Genomic DNA, 14,916 nt, shown 5'->3' on the forward strand with positions numbered 1-14,916 from the left:
CACCCAGTAACTGTCAGATGAATAAAGATCACTTGGAAAAACAGCCGAAAACGCCTGGTTCTTTTACCTATTTAAAACTACTATGCCTTCATTGTAGAACCATTGTGGTCTGGCTACCATAAAAGCTAATTCATCATGAGTGCGTGGCAAAGAAATAAAAATAAGAACGCTAGGTTGAGTATGCGACAATAAAGAGGGCCGTATGGAACAGACTCACCAAGACTCGTTCTCAAATAGTTCGCTAATTCATCATGAGTGCGTGGCAAAGAAATAAAAATAAGAACGCTAGGTTGAGTATGCGACAATAAAGAGGGCCGTATGGAACAGACTCACCAAGACTCGTTCTCTTTAAAATAGTTCGTCGTTGGCCTACGTCAGCGAATAAATAATAATCCAGGTATGTTTGTCGAGGGGTCTTCCTTTGAACAGTCCTCACATTCAATAAAATCCGAAGGTACTCCGAAGTATTTGCTACCGGACTAAGTACATGGAACTCACCAATGACCGCTGCAGGCGTGAGCAAAATCAGAAGAGGGGGTCGAAACTCGTGACCATGTTTGTATTGTGTATAAAAGTAAAATAGCGCTTTTTGCAGTTTTTCGTATTCAAACAAAACCGATTATGTAATTGACGTAATTGAAGCAAAAGAATGTTGCATCACCACATGATTAGCATCACACCAGAACAAGTATACAAGCACCCGGCCTCCTGCTCGAGGACGAACCCACTTTGCATACAGAAATGACCAAGAAAAGTGCACTCAGATTTCAGGACATCGCTTTGAGATGGTTCTCTGTCTATATCGATTGGCTCTTGTTACATTCCGCCCTAAACTACCCTCCTCAGATCTCGAAACGCACTAATGTGCCAGTAAACTGAGCCCGCCTTCTGTTTATCAGCTGGCCAGTTTGATAGACTGTTTATCTAATGTCTGGTTGCTGTACTTGTCAAGCTCGTTGTGTGCGGAGGGCCAGGTATATCCAGAAGCCACTGCATTGGTGTACTCGCAACAGACACATGGTTCATGAACTAGAGAAATATCCCAGCGGGCTCATCTGAAAAAGCGGGCTGTTTGAATTTTCGTCACGCTCTTGTGCTTCAGCCCTGTAGACTGTAGTTCGTGTCATTTTGGTCGATTTGCATGTAGGTATTTATGATGTACAACTTTTATTACTGGGATAGGGTTCGTTAATTTGATTTACATGTTCAATCCATTGAGCTCTTAATGAATGCCTACCTTCGGAGAATCCTTTTCCCCTGCCGCTTCCAGAGTGCATACTACATATCTGACGGCCGCGCCAAAATAGTTACCACGCATTGATTGTTCTAACACAAAGGTCCTTTCTCTACACATTTGCACACAGGTCATAGAGCCTCCACGGCGATAATGCACCGGTGGCGTCGTTCTTCAAAAAGGGGACCAGTGTAAAATACAGGGCCTCCATCTTGGTTGGTTTATATGTAATATTTGGTGATACACAACCCTGCATACCATGGCTAATGTGCTTTCTGTTTTCATTGCAGAAATCGTCGTGAACACCTGTCTTCGGAGAATCGCTCTCTTGGTGCTTCCGTAGTGTGCATACCATAATTCTGATGTCGGTCGGTGGGGCATCACCACTTTGCCCAGTTTGTCACAGCCGTGGAGTTTATAGTATATTGATGTCGCTTGAATGCCGCAACGGGATGATAAAAAACCTGTGTTCATCGACGGCCTGTTCCTATCCCTTCTCAAGATATGAATCGACAAAAATTTCAGGTATGTATATCCGATCATCTTTTCTATAGTATGTAGTTTCAAAAGTTGCAGTCGCTACAGAAGAAGTTGACAATCCGCACTGTCTCGACGACTTCCTGAATGAAATCCTTGGGACATCGTCAGATAACCACGAACTTACCACTGCTATCTCGACCCCTATTACCCAACCGCATTTTTCGGCACCGGATTTCATCAACAATTTGGATTCTCGATCTGAGTTATCTGGAGGTACCAGCTACAAGTGCTCTTCCTCGCTGTTCTCAACCAATCATTGCGGGCCGGATTCTGTACGTGGGAAAAATTGCCTCCTTCCACGCTACCTTGTCGACAACCTAACGCTTGGTGAGTTTGTCTTCGACGGCCGCGTTCAATTCATAACTGTCGCTTCAGCCTGTTTACAACGTTGCACTGGTAATACTTCACAAACACCACATGCTTCATCCCCATAAGTGTCCTTCTGAATCAAAGCTACTTCCATCATAAGGACTGCTTTTAAATCTCCAGTGGTCTTCACTGGTCTAGTGGAGAAGCCAGACATAGGTGACACCCGTAGTTCTTTTCTTTTTCGTCCACGATTATGTAGAAACTAAACCCTCTACTGTTGACTTGTTGGTAATGGACTTGGTAATGAACTTTTGTAGCACAAGGATTACGAGGGCTTATCTCAGAAACGCTTTCTGACATCTATGTCACTGTGCCCAATGGTCACGTGGTTATATGCGGTATAGCGGCAAAATAAACTGTTCAGCTGTAACATTCTTTCGGTGTCTAGCTGCCATGTTACCCGAGGGAAGGTTGCCCAAGGTTAGAACAGAGGAAGTGGAGAGGCAGAGAGAGGTTCGAACAATTCGGTCGGTGGGGCATCACCACTTTGCCCAGTTTGTCACAGCCGTGGAGTTTATAGTATATTGATGTCGCTTGAATGCCGCAACGGGATGATAAAAAACCTGTGTTCATCGACGGCCTGTTCCTATCCCTTCTCAAGATATGAATCGACAAAAATTTCAGGTATGTATATCCGATCATCTTTTCTATAGTATGTAGTTTCAAAAGTTGCAGTCGCTACAGAAGAAGTTGACAATCCGCACTGTCTCGACGACTTCCTGAATGAAATCCTTGGGACATCGTCAGATAACCACGAACTTACCACTGCTATCTCGACCCCTATTACCCAACCGCATTTTTCGGCACCGGATTTCATCAACAATTTGGATTCTCGATCTGAGTTATCTGGAGGTACCAGCTACAAGTGCTCTTCCTCGCTGTTCTCAGCCAATCATTGCGGGCCGGATTCTGTACGTGGGAAAAATTGCCTCCTTCCACGCTACCTTGTCGACAACCTAACGCTTGGTGAGTTTGTCTTCGACGGCCGCGTTCAATTCATAACTGTCGCTTCAGCCTGTTTACAACGTTGCACTGGTAATACTTCACAAACACCACATGCTTCATCCCCATAAGTGTCCTTCTGAATCAAAGCTACTTCCATCATAAGGACTGCTTTTAAATCTCCAGTGGTCTTCACTGGTCTAGTGGAGAAGCCAGACATAGGTGACACCCGTAGTTCTTTTCTTTTTCGTCCACGATTATGTAGAAACTAAACCCTCTACTGTTGACTTGTTGGTAATGGACTTGGTAATGAACTTTTGTAGCACAAGGATTACGAGGGCTTATCTCAGAAACGCTTTCTGACATCTATGTCACTGTGCCCAATGGTCACGTGGTTATATGCGGTATAGCGGCAAAATAAACTGTTCAGCTGTAACATTCTTTCGGTGTCTAGCTGCCATGTTACCCGAGGGAAGGTTGCCCAAGGTTAGAACAGAGGAAGTGGAGAGGCAGAGAGAGGTTCGAACAATGGACCTTCCGGTCAGCAAACTCGCGCTCTAACCACTCTAAGCCCTGAGTGATATACGTGTTAAATAGTTCATCCTTGTAATTATGCTGCATGGTTGGATACAACCACTACCAAGTTGATCAGTGGATAGAGGTCCGATGAACAGTCTTCTGAATACAGGTAGGGTTTTGGAAATTGCGTGGCGACCTCTTGAAACGACTTGTACTGCTAGTCATACACTCCCCTATAATCAGCTTTGTCAATCAAAGAGTTCGGCTGAGAGCCTGCCTACAACCCTGAACCTCAGCCAAAAACACTGCCACACCACATCGGCCCCCTTGTGGTACCATCAACACAGTGGGTAAGAGAGAACCCGCTACTTATGTCGCCTCCTCTCAGACACTTTCACATGCTCCCTGTTCTGCTCAATGCAGGTCCCAGCACCAGTACTATTCGCCTTTTTCGCTTCGCACCACGCTTGACTCCACCTTCTGTGCGCCCATCTTCAGTAGTAGATTTTAAACCTCGAATGATTTTTAAGCCCCAAAACCTACCCTTATTGTTTGCACATTGAAGCAAGCAGAACAATAAGCGGCTTTTGCTCGTACGTTAGATTCCTTCTATTGATGTAAACTGTCTGAAACAACTCTGGGACGCGGGTACTGTAATTGCACTAATTGCCCCCTCGGTCTCTTTCCAATTCTTGCTGCATACTTTTAGTAACGCGAGGTCTGCCGCATTTGGGTATTCCGAGTGGGTGTCAAGCCGAGGCGTCTCCGCTTTGTTGGGAACTCGTTACTAGTTTCTGCGTGGTCCGTTTGGCAACACCTGTTGAAAAATCTTGCGCCACAGACCCATTGCTCCCCGTTCAGTTTGTCCGCTTACGCCCGGATAGACTAGTTCTGAACCTGCCAATCGTCCTTGATATCAATACAAGAGAAGAACACTGCTACTTCGCTGTCTTACGACCACGTCAACTTATTTAAACAAAGCCCCATAATAGAGAGAAAAATAGAGCAATGAGAGGGACCCAGACCTAGCCTGCCCCAAACATCCGAGATGCCTACACCTCCCGTGCTCAGTCAGGCAAGCTAGATGGAAAATGACGACATGAGCGCCACTGATACCGATTGGCCATCATATAGTTCAGTGTCTTCAGCGAAGCACGGCGGGTCACGTGGACCCTATCCTGGAAGACGGACAACACCAGTGGCCCCCAAACTTCTCATACCATCCTTCAGCTACGTGAAGTTCTGTCCACCTCTAGGTTATCGTCGCTCCGAATTAGACATGGGAGACAGCGCTCGCCTTGACAGGCGGTAACTCGTCGTGCATAACATAAGCCTACTACCTTAGCTTGCAATACTGAGTGAATTCTTTGATTTAAGTACCCTCTGCTTCACGAAAACCTGTCTCCTGATCACCTCATCGCTAAGTACAAACCGATTTCAGCGATACTTCTGGGACATTGCTGGTCAAATACCTGAAGATGTCTGAAATCCTTCGCCCGAATTTGCTGTGCAACTATGCATCCCTTGCTGTAGTATGACATGTGCCCTTTGAGACCCAGTGAGATGCCTTTTTGATGTTACAGGTTGCTATTTGACAAACGCAATTTCGAGACCCATGTGTTTATTTCGTTTCGACCCCTGCATCTCGATTTCCCCCGTCTAGGCTTGGGAAAGTTGGCAGTATCGCAGCCCTCGTACTCCGGTTAGCATGGCTGGTAGGCACCTGAAAGGTGTTGTATTTGAAAGGTTTTTCCCCTGTTCTTCCGTCACACTTGCGTCAGAACTGACGCAACTTCCAAGATACGTGTAGTGTTCCACAACCTTCAGTGTCACTTGAACTCTCAGAGTTATTTTCAAAGACTGTACGTCCTGTCGAGTGACTTTAACTGAATGTTTGAGAAGAGTGGGTGGCAGCTCTTCGGGACTAGGAACTCGGTGACTCATGGAGGACAAAAGCAATAGCTTATTTCCGAAGCCACTGGGATTTCAAGTTCATTCTCCAGGGCTGTGTTACCGATTGGAAATCCGGCCGTGCAATTGCAGGTGGCCAGATGAATCACTCTTGGAAGTGTTCAGTTCAGTGATTCAGGTGCTCTTTTTCACAAATAAGCGTCGTTTTTATCAGTTATTGTTCGGTCACCGGGGGCGCTTATCCCTTCGTGCGTATCAACTGGAACAGTTGACGCACAGTGCCAGAGATCCTCACCTACATCTCTTGAACTTTCGGGATCCACGAAGCTCCTCGATCTACCCATAACCTCTTTTTCATCTGAAGCCCGACACTTCTTTGAGTGGTATTGTACCACTGACCGGCAGGAATACGTGTCCGAGCTTGAGATCTAGGTCTAGTTGGTTGGACCATTCCACAAGCGAAGCGCCCAGCATCTTGGGGTTGCGGGCAGTATCTTCCAGTGAGAGTCAACACCGGAAGACTTGTCTTTCGAAAGGGACTTCATTAGGCGGTTCTGGTAGACCTATCTCGCATCAGTGTCCGAGAGCCCCAGTGGTCACACGAATTGTGCGCATCATGCGCGCTCCTAAAAAGCGCAACGAACAAGCGCATGATGCGATTCCGCATTGGTGTTTCTGGACGAGCTGTTGCTAATGGCGATGTGCTCTGTCTGTGTTCTCAGGTTGGTTTGAGTGCGGGGACGCCATGTATCCAAATGGCTTCGGTTGTTTCAGAGGTCGGCACCGCATAGAAGTGGACCGTAGCCCATAATTTCATCAAGTGTTCGCCGTTGTCCGCGCTTCTCAACCCGTCTCAGGATACCACTCAATTGAACCTCAGCAGCGCTAAGTCTAGCTCTTCATCATCATCGACAGTATGACATGTGTCCAACCTATTTGTGTATTCATACCCCGGGCAACCACAACAATATCTGAGCTCCTACCCTGCCGCAACAAGACATCCAAAATGTCTTCAAAAACTGTTTTAGGTTTGTCAGAGCTATATTCTGTTGGAGCGTAAGTAGGTACGGTGAACAGGCGCCGGTCGTCGGTGCGTTTATGGGATACTCACAAACGTTGGTAAAGAGTATACGGAGACAACTAGCAACTATTCAACAGAAAGCCTTCAGCTTGGTGGCTTAGCACAATACCCATCCCAGCAGCAGCGGCTTCTGAATCACCAGAAGTGCGTATTCAGAAGCGATTGGAGACCGACAGGTCAGTCCAAAAAATTGTATTTGGGTCTTGAATCCTCGTTTTAGACGGGTAGCGCAGCACTAGCAAGCTAGTCCAGCTCGTTTCAGACTGAGAACGATTAAGACTGCCAGTTTAACTGAAAAAAATCGTCCAGCTGTAGCACCCTTTCGGTGCCTAACTGCCATGCCACCCAAAGGTTGCACAAGGGCCGGGATACTGCCAGGTTGCCCAAGCCTAGACAGGGGAGTCGAGAGGCAGAGGTTGGGTTCGAACCACGGACCCTCCGGTCAGTAAATTAGCGCTCTAACCACTTGGGCCATCTCAACCCCCAGCTGAACTGAAAGTCGGGGTTTGAAGAATGATTGCAAAGTGTCAGCCGAGTTAACACTAGATATTTCGCCCAGCGGGAATGAGCGATGGGCGGATCTGTTTGTAAGAATGAATCTAGGGATATGTCGCTGGTAGCAGGTTGAGGAGGACGAATATGTCAGAAAAGAGGGGAGGCCCCAGTAGCATTCCGTTTTCGCTTACCCGCTCCGTCGTATCATCAATCGAGGTGACATCGTCAGTGCGACTATATTACTTCGATTGATGATGAAACACGTGAAATCCAACACACAAGCTCGGCGAACTGAAAAATAACCGACCGGAAGAATTAAAGCTTTACCAGTTGACCAAGTCGGTGTAAGAGGCTCTGATTGTCACTAATATATGGAGGTTCACAAAACCTCACACCATGGTAAGTTCTAGTCTCCTCATGACGGAAAAGACAGTTTTTATGACGCTTTAGGTAATCTTTTGCAACGGACTGAAAGCTCCGACCTCGTGGTTGCTGGTGACATTACCGTTCAGGTAGGTAGACTAAGCACTACTGAGGCCCAATGGGGTAGTCGTCTTTGTTTGGCCACGAGACGGACCAACCTCGGACACAGACCACAACCCATCAGTTGCCGGTGGCGAGGGTCGATCAATGCCTGCCCCTCCTTGTGAACTACTTGCGTAAACTTCGACCAGCCATCTGGCCGCTGTTTTCATTGTCTTCCAGGTTGGTGCATAAGTACGCACACCGCTTGGTCGGTGGCAAGCTCAAACTAATGTATCATAATCCACTTCCCCACCGCTTGCCTGCTGCTCCTCTTTAGGCCACCAACCGTCGCTGGAGCGGTATATTCGAAGCTGTACGTGATCACGAGATTTCTACCTGCGGTACAGTCTCTTCCAATTGTTGGATCTTTGATAGGCCTTGCTGAATACCCGGCGGCAGATTCCTTCTCGTCGCAACTATAGCCCAACCCAGTACATCACCCAATACCAGGCTAAACTAAGTGTCTGCGCAGACAGAGAAGTTTGGTCGATCCGGAAGACCGGAGGAACTAAAGGATCGAGGAATACTGGATGTGTCAGGAGATTGTTCTGCTTAATTTGCCCGACTGATTCCTTGAGTCCCCTTGCCACAGAACCATCCGCGATCACAACGGCTGGGATGTCTGAAAAAGAGCAACTTTTGGACTGTTTGGTAGAAGACCCTGAACGGCAATGCGGGCGAACACGTGCCACCTCCGATCTGGACTGTAGTCCTTCGATAAAAACGTGGACTCTGAATACGGAGCACCCTTCAACCTCATAAACCTCGTAGTGTTTATCCCGACTTCCTGTCATCTGCTGCGTTCAAGGACCATGGTGGATTCCTCGGCCAGTGCCTGTGTGGTCCATTTGTGTGTATATAGTGAAAAGAGCGTCCCAGACAATAGGGATCAATCGGGGCTAGTGTCCGTCTTTAAAAGGCTTACTCGCGGTGAATGCCATAGCGATATAAGCGCTTATTTGAATTCCTCTGTAACAAGGCTTCTGGCGTCACCAATTCTTAGTCGTCTCACGACGGCGCGAAACCTTGACCCGTGAGCATCGAGTGGGGCCTTGATCGATCGGAAGCCGCGTCGACCACACTATCACCGACAGGCGTTGAAATGACGCCATATGTACGGAAGACCTACAGTCTGGTTGTCCCTTGTCTTCAACGGTGTGTTTGATTCTTTCAATCAGTCAGTGCACCCAACTGCACTTGCTCAACAAGGGATGCCTCAGAAGTTTGAATTTAGTCCAATCCTTAGATTCACATACTTCTGGACATGTGAGTGTGGGGTGCTCTCTAGAAGCTTCTCTATAGGAAATGATGTCCGGCATAGATGTTCACTCCCTTCATTTTTGTTCAACTCTGTCATCGATAAACTGATGGGGCGAACTCTACAGTTTTCAAAACTGGTGTTCAAATCGTTGCCTGTGAAAATTGTGTCGATCTGGAGTACTAGATGAACACAATGTTCAAGATGTCCAAGATGAACTCAAAGTATGCACAAACTGACCACCATGATACCATCTTTCTGCATGTGCTCTCCACCGAAGTGGAAAGTTCGGACCTCGAGTACCAGGCTACAGTAATGTGTTCCTATGGTGGCTCGGTCATGTGCTACGCTTAGCGAGCTCATCTACTGGGACGAGTACCGTTCAAAATGGGACAAACTATGAGGTGGACTTGTGGCTTGGCAGAAGGGTGTGAAAGGGAGCGCGCAGTGTTTGTGTTGCTTGTATAGTGCACCCTCCAGGTTGAGGTCTCTGTTGTTTCTGTCCTGCTTTTGACTGGAGACGCTACAAGGAATATCAGCTACTCGATGTCAGTGGCGTTTGTCCTGTCAGTTTCTCTCCAGATTGTCATCAGTCTTTGACCACCGGTGTCGAGTCCTGCTCTAAGCTCTTGATAAAGTGCCCCTCATTTTAGTGATACTGAATTCTCTATAGTTCAGCAACCTTATGAGTAGTACATTACAAAGATATACATGTATCGCGATATTTCAAATATCGTAGCGACTGAAACATGAGGCGGCCTGGTGCAGCACATTCAGTTGCCTGAGAACATCATAAAAGAGAGTCAGCTGGGTTCCAGGTGAGTCTCTCGAAAGAACCAAATTAGTTTACAAATGAGTGTATATTCTCTATAGTTCTGGTTTTTAAGCTATTCTTTCCCCCCAGAATTTACGTATAGAATACCCTAACTCTCAACTACGCGAAGATAACTTGCTTTACTTCAGCAACTTGCTGAAACTAGCTAATTCGGCGTGCAACATCAAATGTGTAACTAGTCACAACTGAAGAAATGATGTTTAATACTTCATTAGAGTGATTGTTTTCCAGTATTAGTTACTTTATCACAAAAACGGCAAAACCATCAACCGGGGTGCGTATTTTTGTTGAACCCTGTAAAGGTCACGTAAAATTTGTTGCATCGCTTCTCCTAACTTTTCGGTCTCTGGCAACTCCGTCTTAAACTGAGCTCTCGTGCTTTCTCTGAGCTCAGACTGCTTACAACATGGAAATACAGATATCGGTTGATTAATATGCACCACCTGAGCGACAACGTTTGTTCCGCATTCGAATTTGCAGCCAGAAACTTTGAAACAGTCCTCTGGCTCCAACGTGTGACTGAATAAAAGGCACGTTTGTATGGGTTGTGTAGTTAGAATTCATTGGAGCTTTAACCTAATGACTAAAACTAGACTGTAACTGTTGTACTTTATCTATGTTTATGATGTTCAATGCATTCTGTGCACTTCAATTTCAAGATGTTCTGATTCCAGTTCGGAATTCAAAATACCTCAAGTTATCGTATCGGAGCCTATCGCCTTTAATGTTTAGAGCGTAACTGTGCTTTTCTATGCAGCACTGATTTTCGTTTAGCTCTGTTTGAGCACAATCCTCGTTTTAAGAACGTCCTTAAGCGCTTCGTTACCAACTGCCAACTTGATGCATCTATACGCGTGAAGTTATTGTGAAACACATGTGTCACATACATTATCTCCCCTGTGTTGTGATGATCTAAGTGGTGCACTGAATGTCCACTGGTCATGTGAATGCGAAGTCAGTAGGCTGCGCATCCCTCGAGATGGTTCAGTGGTTAAAATGCTCGAATTTACTGACTGGAAGGTTCGTGGTTCGAACCCGATTCCTGCTTCTGTCTAGGTTTGGGCAACCTGACAGTGTCTCAACCCCCAAGCGTGACAGCTAGTCACCGGGATAGTGTCACAGATGAAAGACTATTGTCATTTACACAAAATGCTAATGAGGTTCCACTAGAACTGAATTTCGGTTCTGAACCCTACCTCAGTTTACAGAGAGTCAGATCATTTCTCAGTACCATGGGTGCAGGTAAATAAAATCCAAAGTATCTCTGCACAAATTATGCAGAATCGTTGCTGTATTCATGAATACAATGGAAATTTTCAGTTCATGTGGACCATATAAATTGCATCGTTTCACTCAATTTGATCATCCAAGCTGTACAAAAATCCACTAGGATATGCCAAGGAAGTCCAATGTGTTTATTCTGAGGCTTGTTGCATTCCAGAACGCAAGTGTCAGCGAATAGGTGTAAATCGCCAAATGTTTACAAGTTCTTCTAGGTTTAATATTTGATTTGTCTGTTTTTTTTCTTTTTTTGGATAACAGGGGTCAGTAAACCCCAGAATACGACAGATTGAGGGGAAACATCCCAGCAAACACAAAAATGTAAATTTTCCCTCATGCTTTCCGTCCTCGAATTCTACTTTTCAATCTGGCGATCTTAATGACCTTTAATGCTGAATATTGACGCTTACACTTCTTTAGGTAAGGCTTCTCGCACCACTTATTGGTCACTGACTAGCTGTTCTCCAGATAGCGAAGTCGACTGGGGTGCAATCTTCCCATTCTCACTATCACTGGGCTGTAGGGAAATCACGTACCTACAGAGCTGTTGGAATAAGCACCAAGCGCGCTGCAGTGAGATTTTCTGGAGTGGGTTAGCAATGGCGATTGAAGGAGAAGGCAATTCGTGCAGGAAGTACTATTCGAATGTTCTTATTAACTGCAATCCATGTCACATAAGTACTGAGTAAACGAAAGTAAAAATCAATATCTGAAATTCAAACTTCACTCAATTTACAACCGGGTCACGTGGACCGGGTTAGATGTAACGTCTGGCAATTATCATTTATTTTTGAAGAGCATGGTCACAAACATAAGAAGTGAATGCAAGCGATGAATGCGAAAGAGTAACAGGAGAATATGGGAGAAAAGAGAGAAACGTCTCATTCGAAATCATGCCAAGGACAGTGCCAGTCTGATGAGGTGAATCCCAAAGTATGTAAAGATTTTGGTATGGGAACAGGCGTCTAAAGACTAACAACCAAAGAAAGGACAAACAATGGTGAATGCTCTTCAAGGCGCAGTATGCGCTAGCACAGTCAAGACTCGCACATCAGGCACAAAGTGACCGTCATACTGGGTCTGGGGTGAGATTAAATGGCAAAAATGTACCTTCAGCTCCATGTGCCACGCATAAAAGTGTCATAAGTACGCAGGGAGCCCACAATGGCAAGCAAACACAAGTCACTGACTGCGACCTTAGGAAGTCCCAGTCCAATAACAGCCTTCTAGCCGAAGTCTTTACTTATGTGGAGCGTAATTCAACGGCAGCACGAAACAATTACCCACACGACCCAACGCTTAGAATGATGACAATTACTTGTGCTCAACTCTGTGCGGTCAGAGGGGAGCAATGCCCCGGTAAGAACTGAAAGGGAGTGGAGGACTTGGGCCTCATTGTAGGAGGCAGGTGTCCCAATTAAGAGTTTCGGAATTAGTTACACCTCCGGACGCCGAACTCAACACACCGGAGCACCATCTTGAGTAGGATTAACGGAAATGGCAGCATTCTTTTGAACCGAACCCAAAATTTGCTCAACATTCAACAACACGCCAGATAGATGGTTCGTCTAGGATGTGGCGTCGCGTGTCGTGTAGAGTTTCCAACTATGTGCAAGCGAAGACATGTGGGCCCCGGTAGGAAGGCCCGCAAATTTCATGGCCCAAGTTGATAGTAACCGCTTTCGTTTGTTCCACCATTTAATGACCTATTCCCCGCGAACGTTTCGCCAACTGTGATGCAGAATGGAAACATCTTTCTCTGATAGATTGTGGTTGTGCATATATAGCACGTCCAAATTGCCTTAACCTGGCTCCGGTAATTCTTATGCATTACGAAATACTTGGTTACGGGCCAATTCACTGCGGGCGTGCAGCTGACTAACGCCCGCTACGCTGCCAGGAGATCGGCCATTCATATGTTGGAGCCTTCGGACCCAAGCGACCAAGTCTAACAGCCACGACAGTTTTTTGTGTCGATTCAACCAGTTTACCTGGTTCAGTCGCGTTTCTGACGCCAAAGATACCACGCCTTGATGTTTATTACGCGTAGTTTATTAATGCTCGCCCCGACTTCGTCTGTCGATCATAGCCGACACAGGTGCCAAGATACACAAACTAAAGGACAAACTCAGCTCCTCATTACATATTTTCAAATGGGTACAATGGGATTGGAAGAAAGGCTGCGTTCCGAAGGCGCCAAGATCTACCAACACATGAGAATACTTCGGTTATTCTAATTATATCATACTTCAAAATCAGTACCATCTGTATAATCCAAGTTAAATTTCTTGGGGTGCTTGCTGACGCCCACACTTGCGATCCTCGGGCCAACCACAGCAAGAATGAACAGGTCTTGACAAGATCCGCTTGTGGCGAAGTCCTCTAAGTAATTTGTCGTTAAACGTTAGGGCCCCCGGCAAATATTTGCAAACCTCAAAGGCATTCATCGCTAGCCTACTATTGTAAGAGCGCCATTCTATCCACAAGTCTGAAGCTCGCTTGAGGTCAAGGTAGACCGCAAATACCAGTCCGCAGAACGTTTGGCGTTCCTCAAGTACTTGACATACTATTAATATGTATTCTGCACATTCCATATATGCTTAAATTCTTATCTAGTGCTCTCGGGCCTTTGTTCCGCCTCCTGGGTTGTGGCTTCGCAGTATGTTCGGAACGGTCGCTGTCTTTTGATTTGGGTTGAAACAGTCGCTTCAACTCTTTTTGCATAAAAGTCCGGTGACTGGACGGCCCATTTTGTCCGGAATGCATCCTGCTTCCCACATTAGTTCGGGCTAATTAGTCGACATAGAATACCACAGTCTTTGAGGCTCATCTAATCCTGCACCCCGAAGATGTTTCGAAGTCATATCATTTCAAAAAGTGAGCTAAGAATTCCAACTAAAAAGCCCTGTTAATTTTAGTAGGCGGTTTTGGTGAAAAGGTTTACGTAGAACTGGAAACACTGTCGAACCCATGGGATATACGATTGTGAACTTTTTCGTTGAGAAGTTATCGCTCCAACTTCAGCTTATTTACACGTGCTAGCTTGTTTTCGTAAGTACTTCTATCTGGCCCCCCGAAATGGCTCTGAGTTCAAGATGTGCCCTGCAAACAAATGGTCCGTGGTCTGAACCCTGTCCGGCTCTCCGATTAACCGAGCAACACCTCAGGTTTCCCTCGGATTGTGGCAGTCTTATACTGAGTTCTGGACCTGAACTTTCTTCATTTCGTTACTCCAATCGATGTTTCCATCCGGTTTTCACCTTGCCTGTTTCCTCTGTTCCAGCTACCGCTGATCGTGACTGCAATCGCTATGGTTCTAAACCTGCTTCCCGTTTGCCTGGTGGAAGTTGTGACAGTGGTATCTCAGTTTCTTCCACTGCTTCACCATGTTCGCCATCTTTTACCTACGAAGAACATCTGAAGCACTTCAACCATCAATCGTCCCCCACTTCCCTGTCCGAACATCCAACAGTTGTCTCCCCAACAGCCCCCAGACATACCGCCTCTACGAGGAAAGTTACCAGACACATGTCAGTTGTGGATCGTATTATCCACTCCCGAAGATCACTTCAGTGATCTGAAATGTTTTATATATTTGCAGTTTGATGAAGTATTTTTTAACCGTTTACCACTCTTGCATCGGTTTCTTGCAAATACACGGTCTTGCCACTGAATGCAGTCGTTTTTGCTCCCTCGCAACAGTTTCTGTTTGCTGCTTTCGTGGGGCTTGGTATACTCCTGTTGAGTGAAATTGTTGGCGTTGGTTTATCACACTGAGTATGACACCCATCTTGTTGGTCGTTTGGTCCTGTTTGTTGGTTATCTACCGTGTAACGTATACTCCTTATGATTCTAAATCCCGCTTAAAAAATTTAAGAACTCTGTATTCCAAGAAATCTTATGTTGTATATTACGGCAAATGGACC

General features: G+C 45.9%; 1 protein-coding gene across 1 annotated transcript; it reads left to right on the forward strand.

Moving 5' to 3' along the window:
- Window positions 1-1,436: 1,436 nt before the first annotated feature.
- T265_00401 (hypothetical protein) lies at window positions 1,437-14,712 on the forward strand (the record flags this gene model as incomplete). The annotated part of the gene is made up of 4 exons (XM_009164174.1): window positions 1,437-1,759; window positions 1,796-2,170; window positions 2,804-2,995; window positions 14,274-14,712. The coding sequence occupies 4 exons, from the start codon at window positions 1,597-1,599 to the stop codon at window positions 14,564-14,566; spliced, it is 1,023 nt and encodes a 340-aa protein (XP_009162438.1).
- Between the last annotated feature and the right edge of the window lie 204 nt (window positions 14,713-14,916).

This window comes from Opisthorchis viverrini, assembly GCF_000715545.1.
Source record: "Opisthorchis viverrini unplaced genomic scaffold opera_v5_4, whole genome shotgun sequence".
Taxonomy (NCBI): domain Eukaryota; kingdom Metazoa; phylum Platyhelminthes; class Trematoda; order Opisthorchiida; family Opisthorchiidae; genus Opisthorchis; species Opisthorchis viverrini.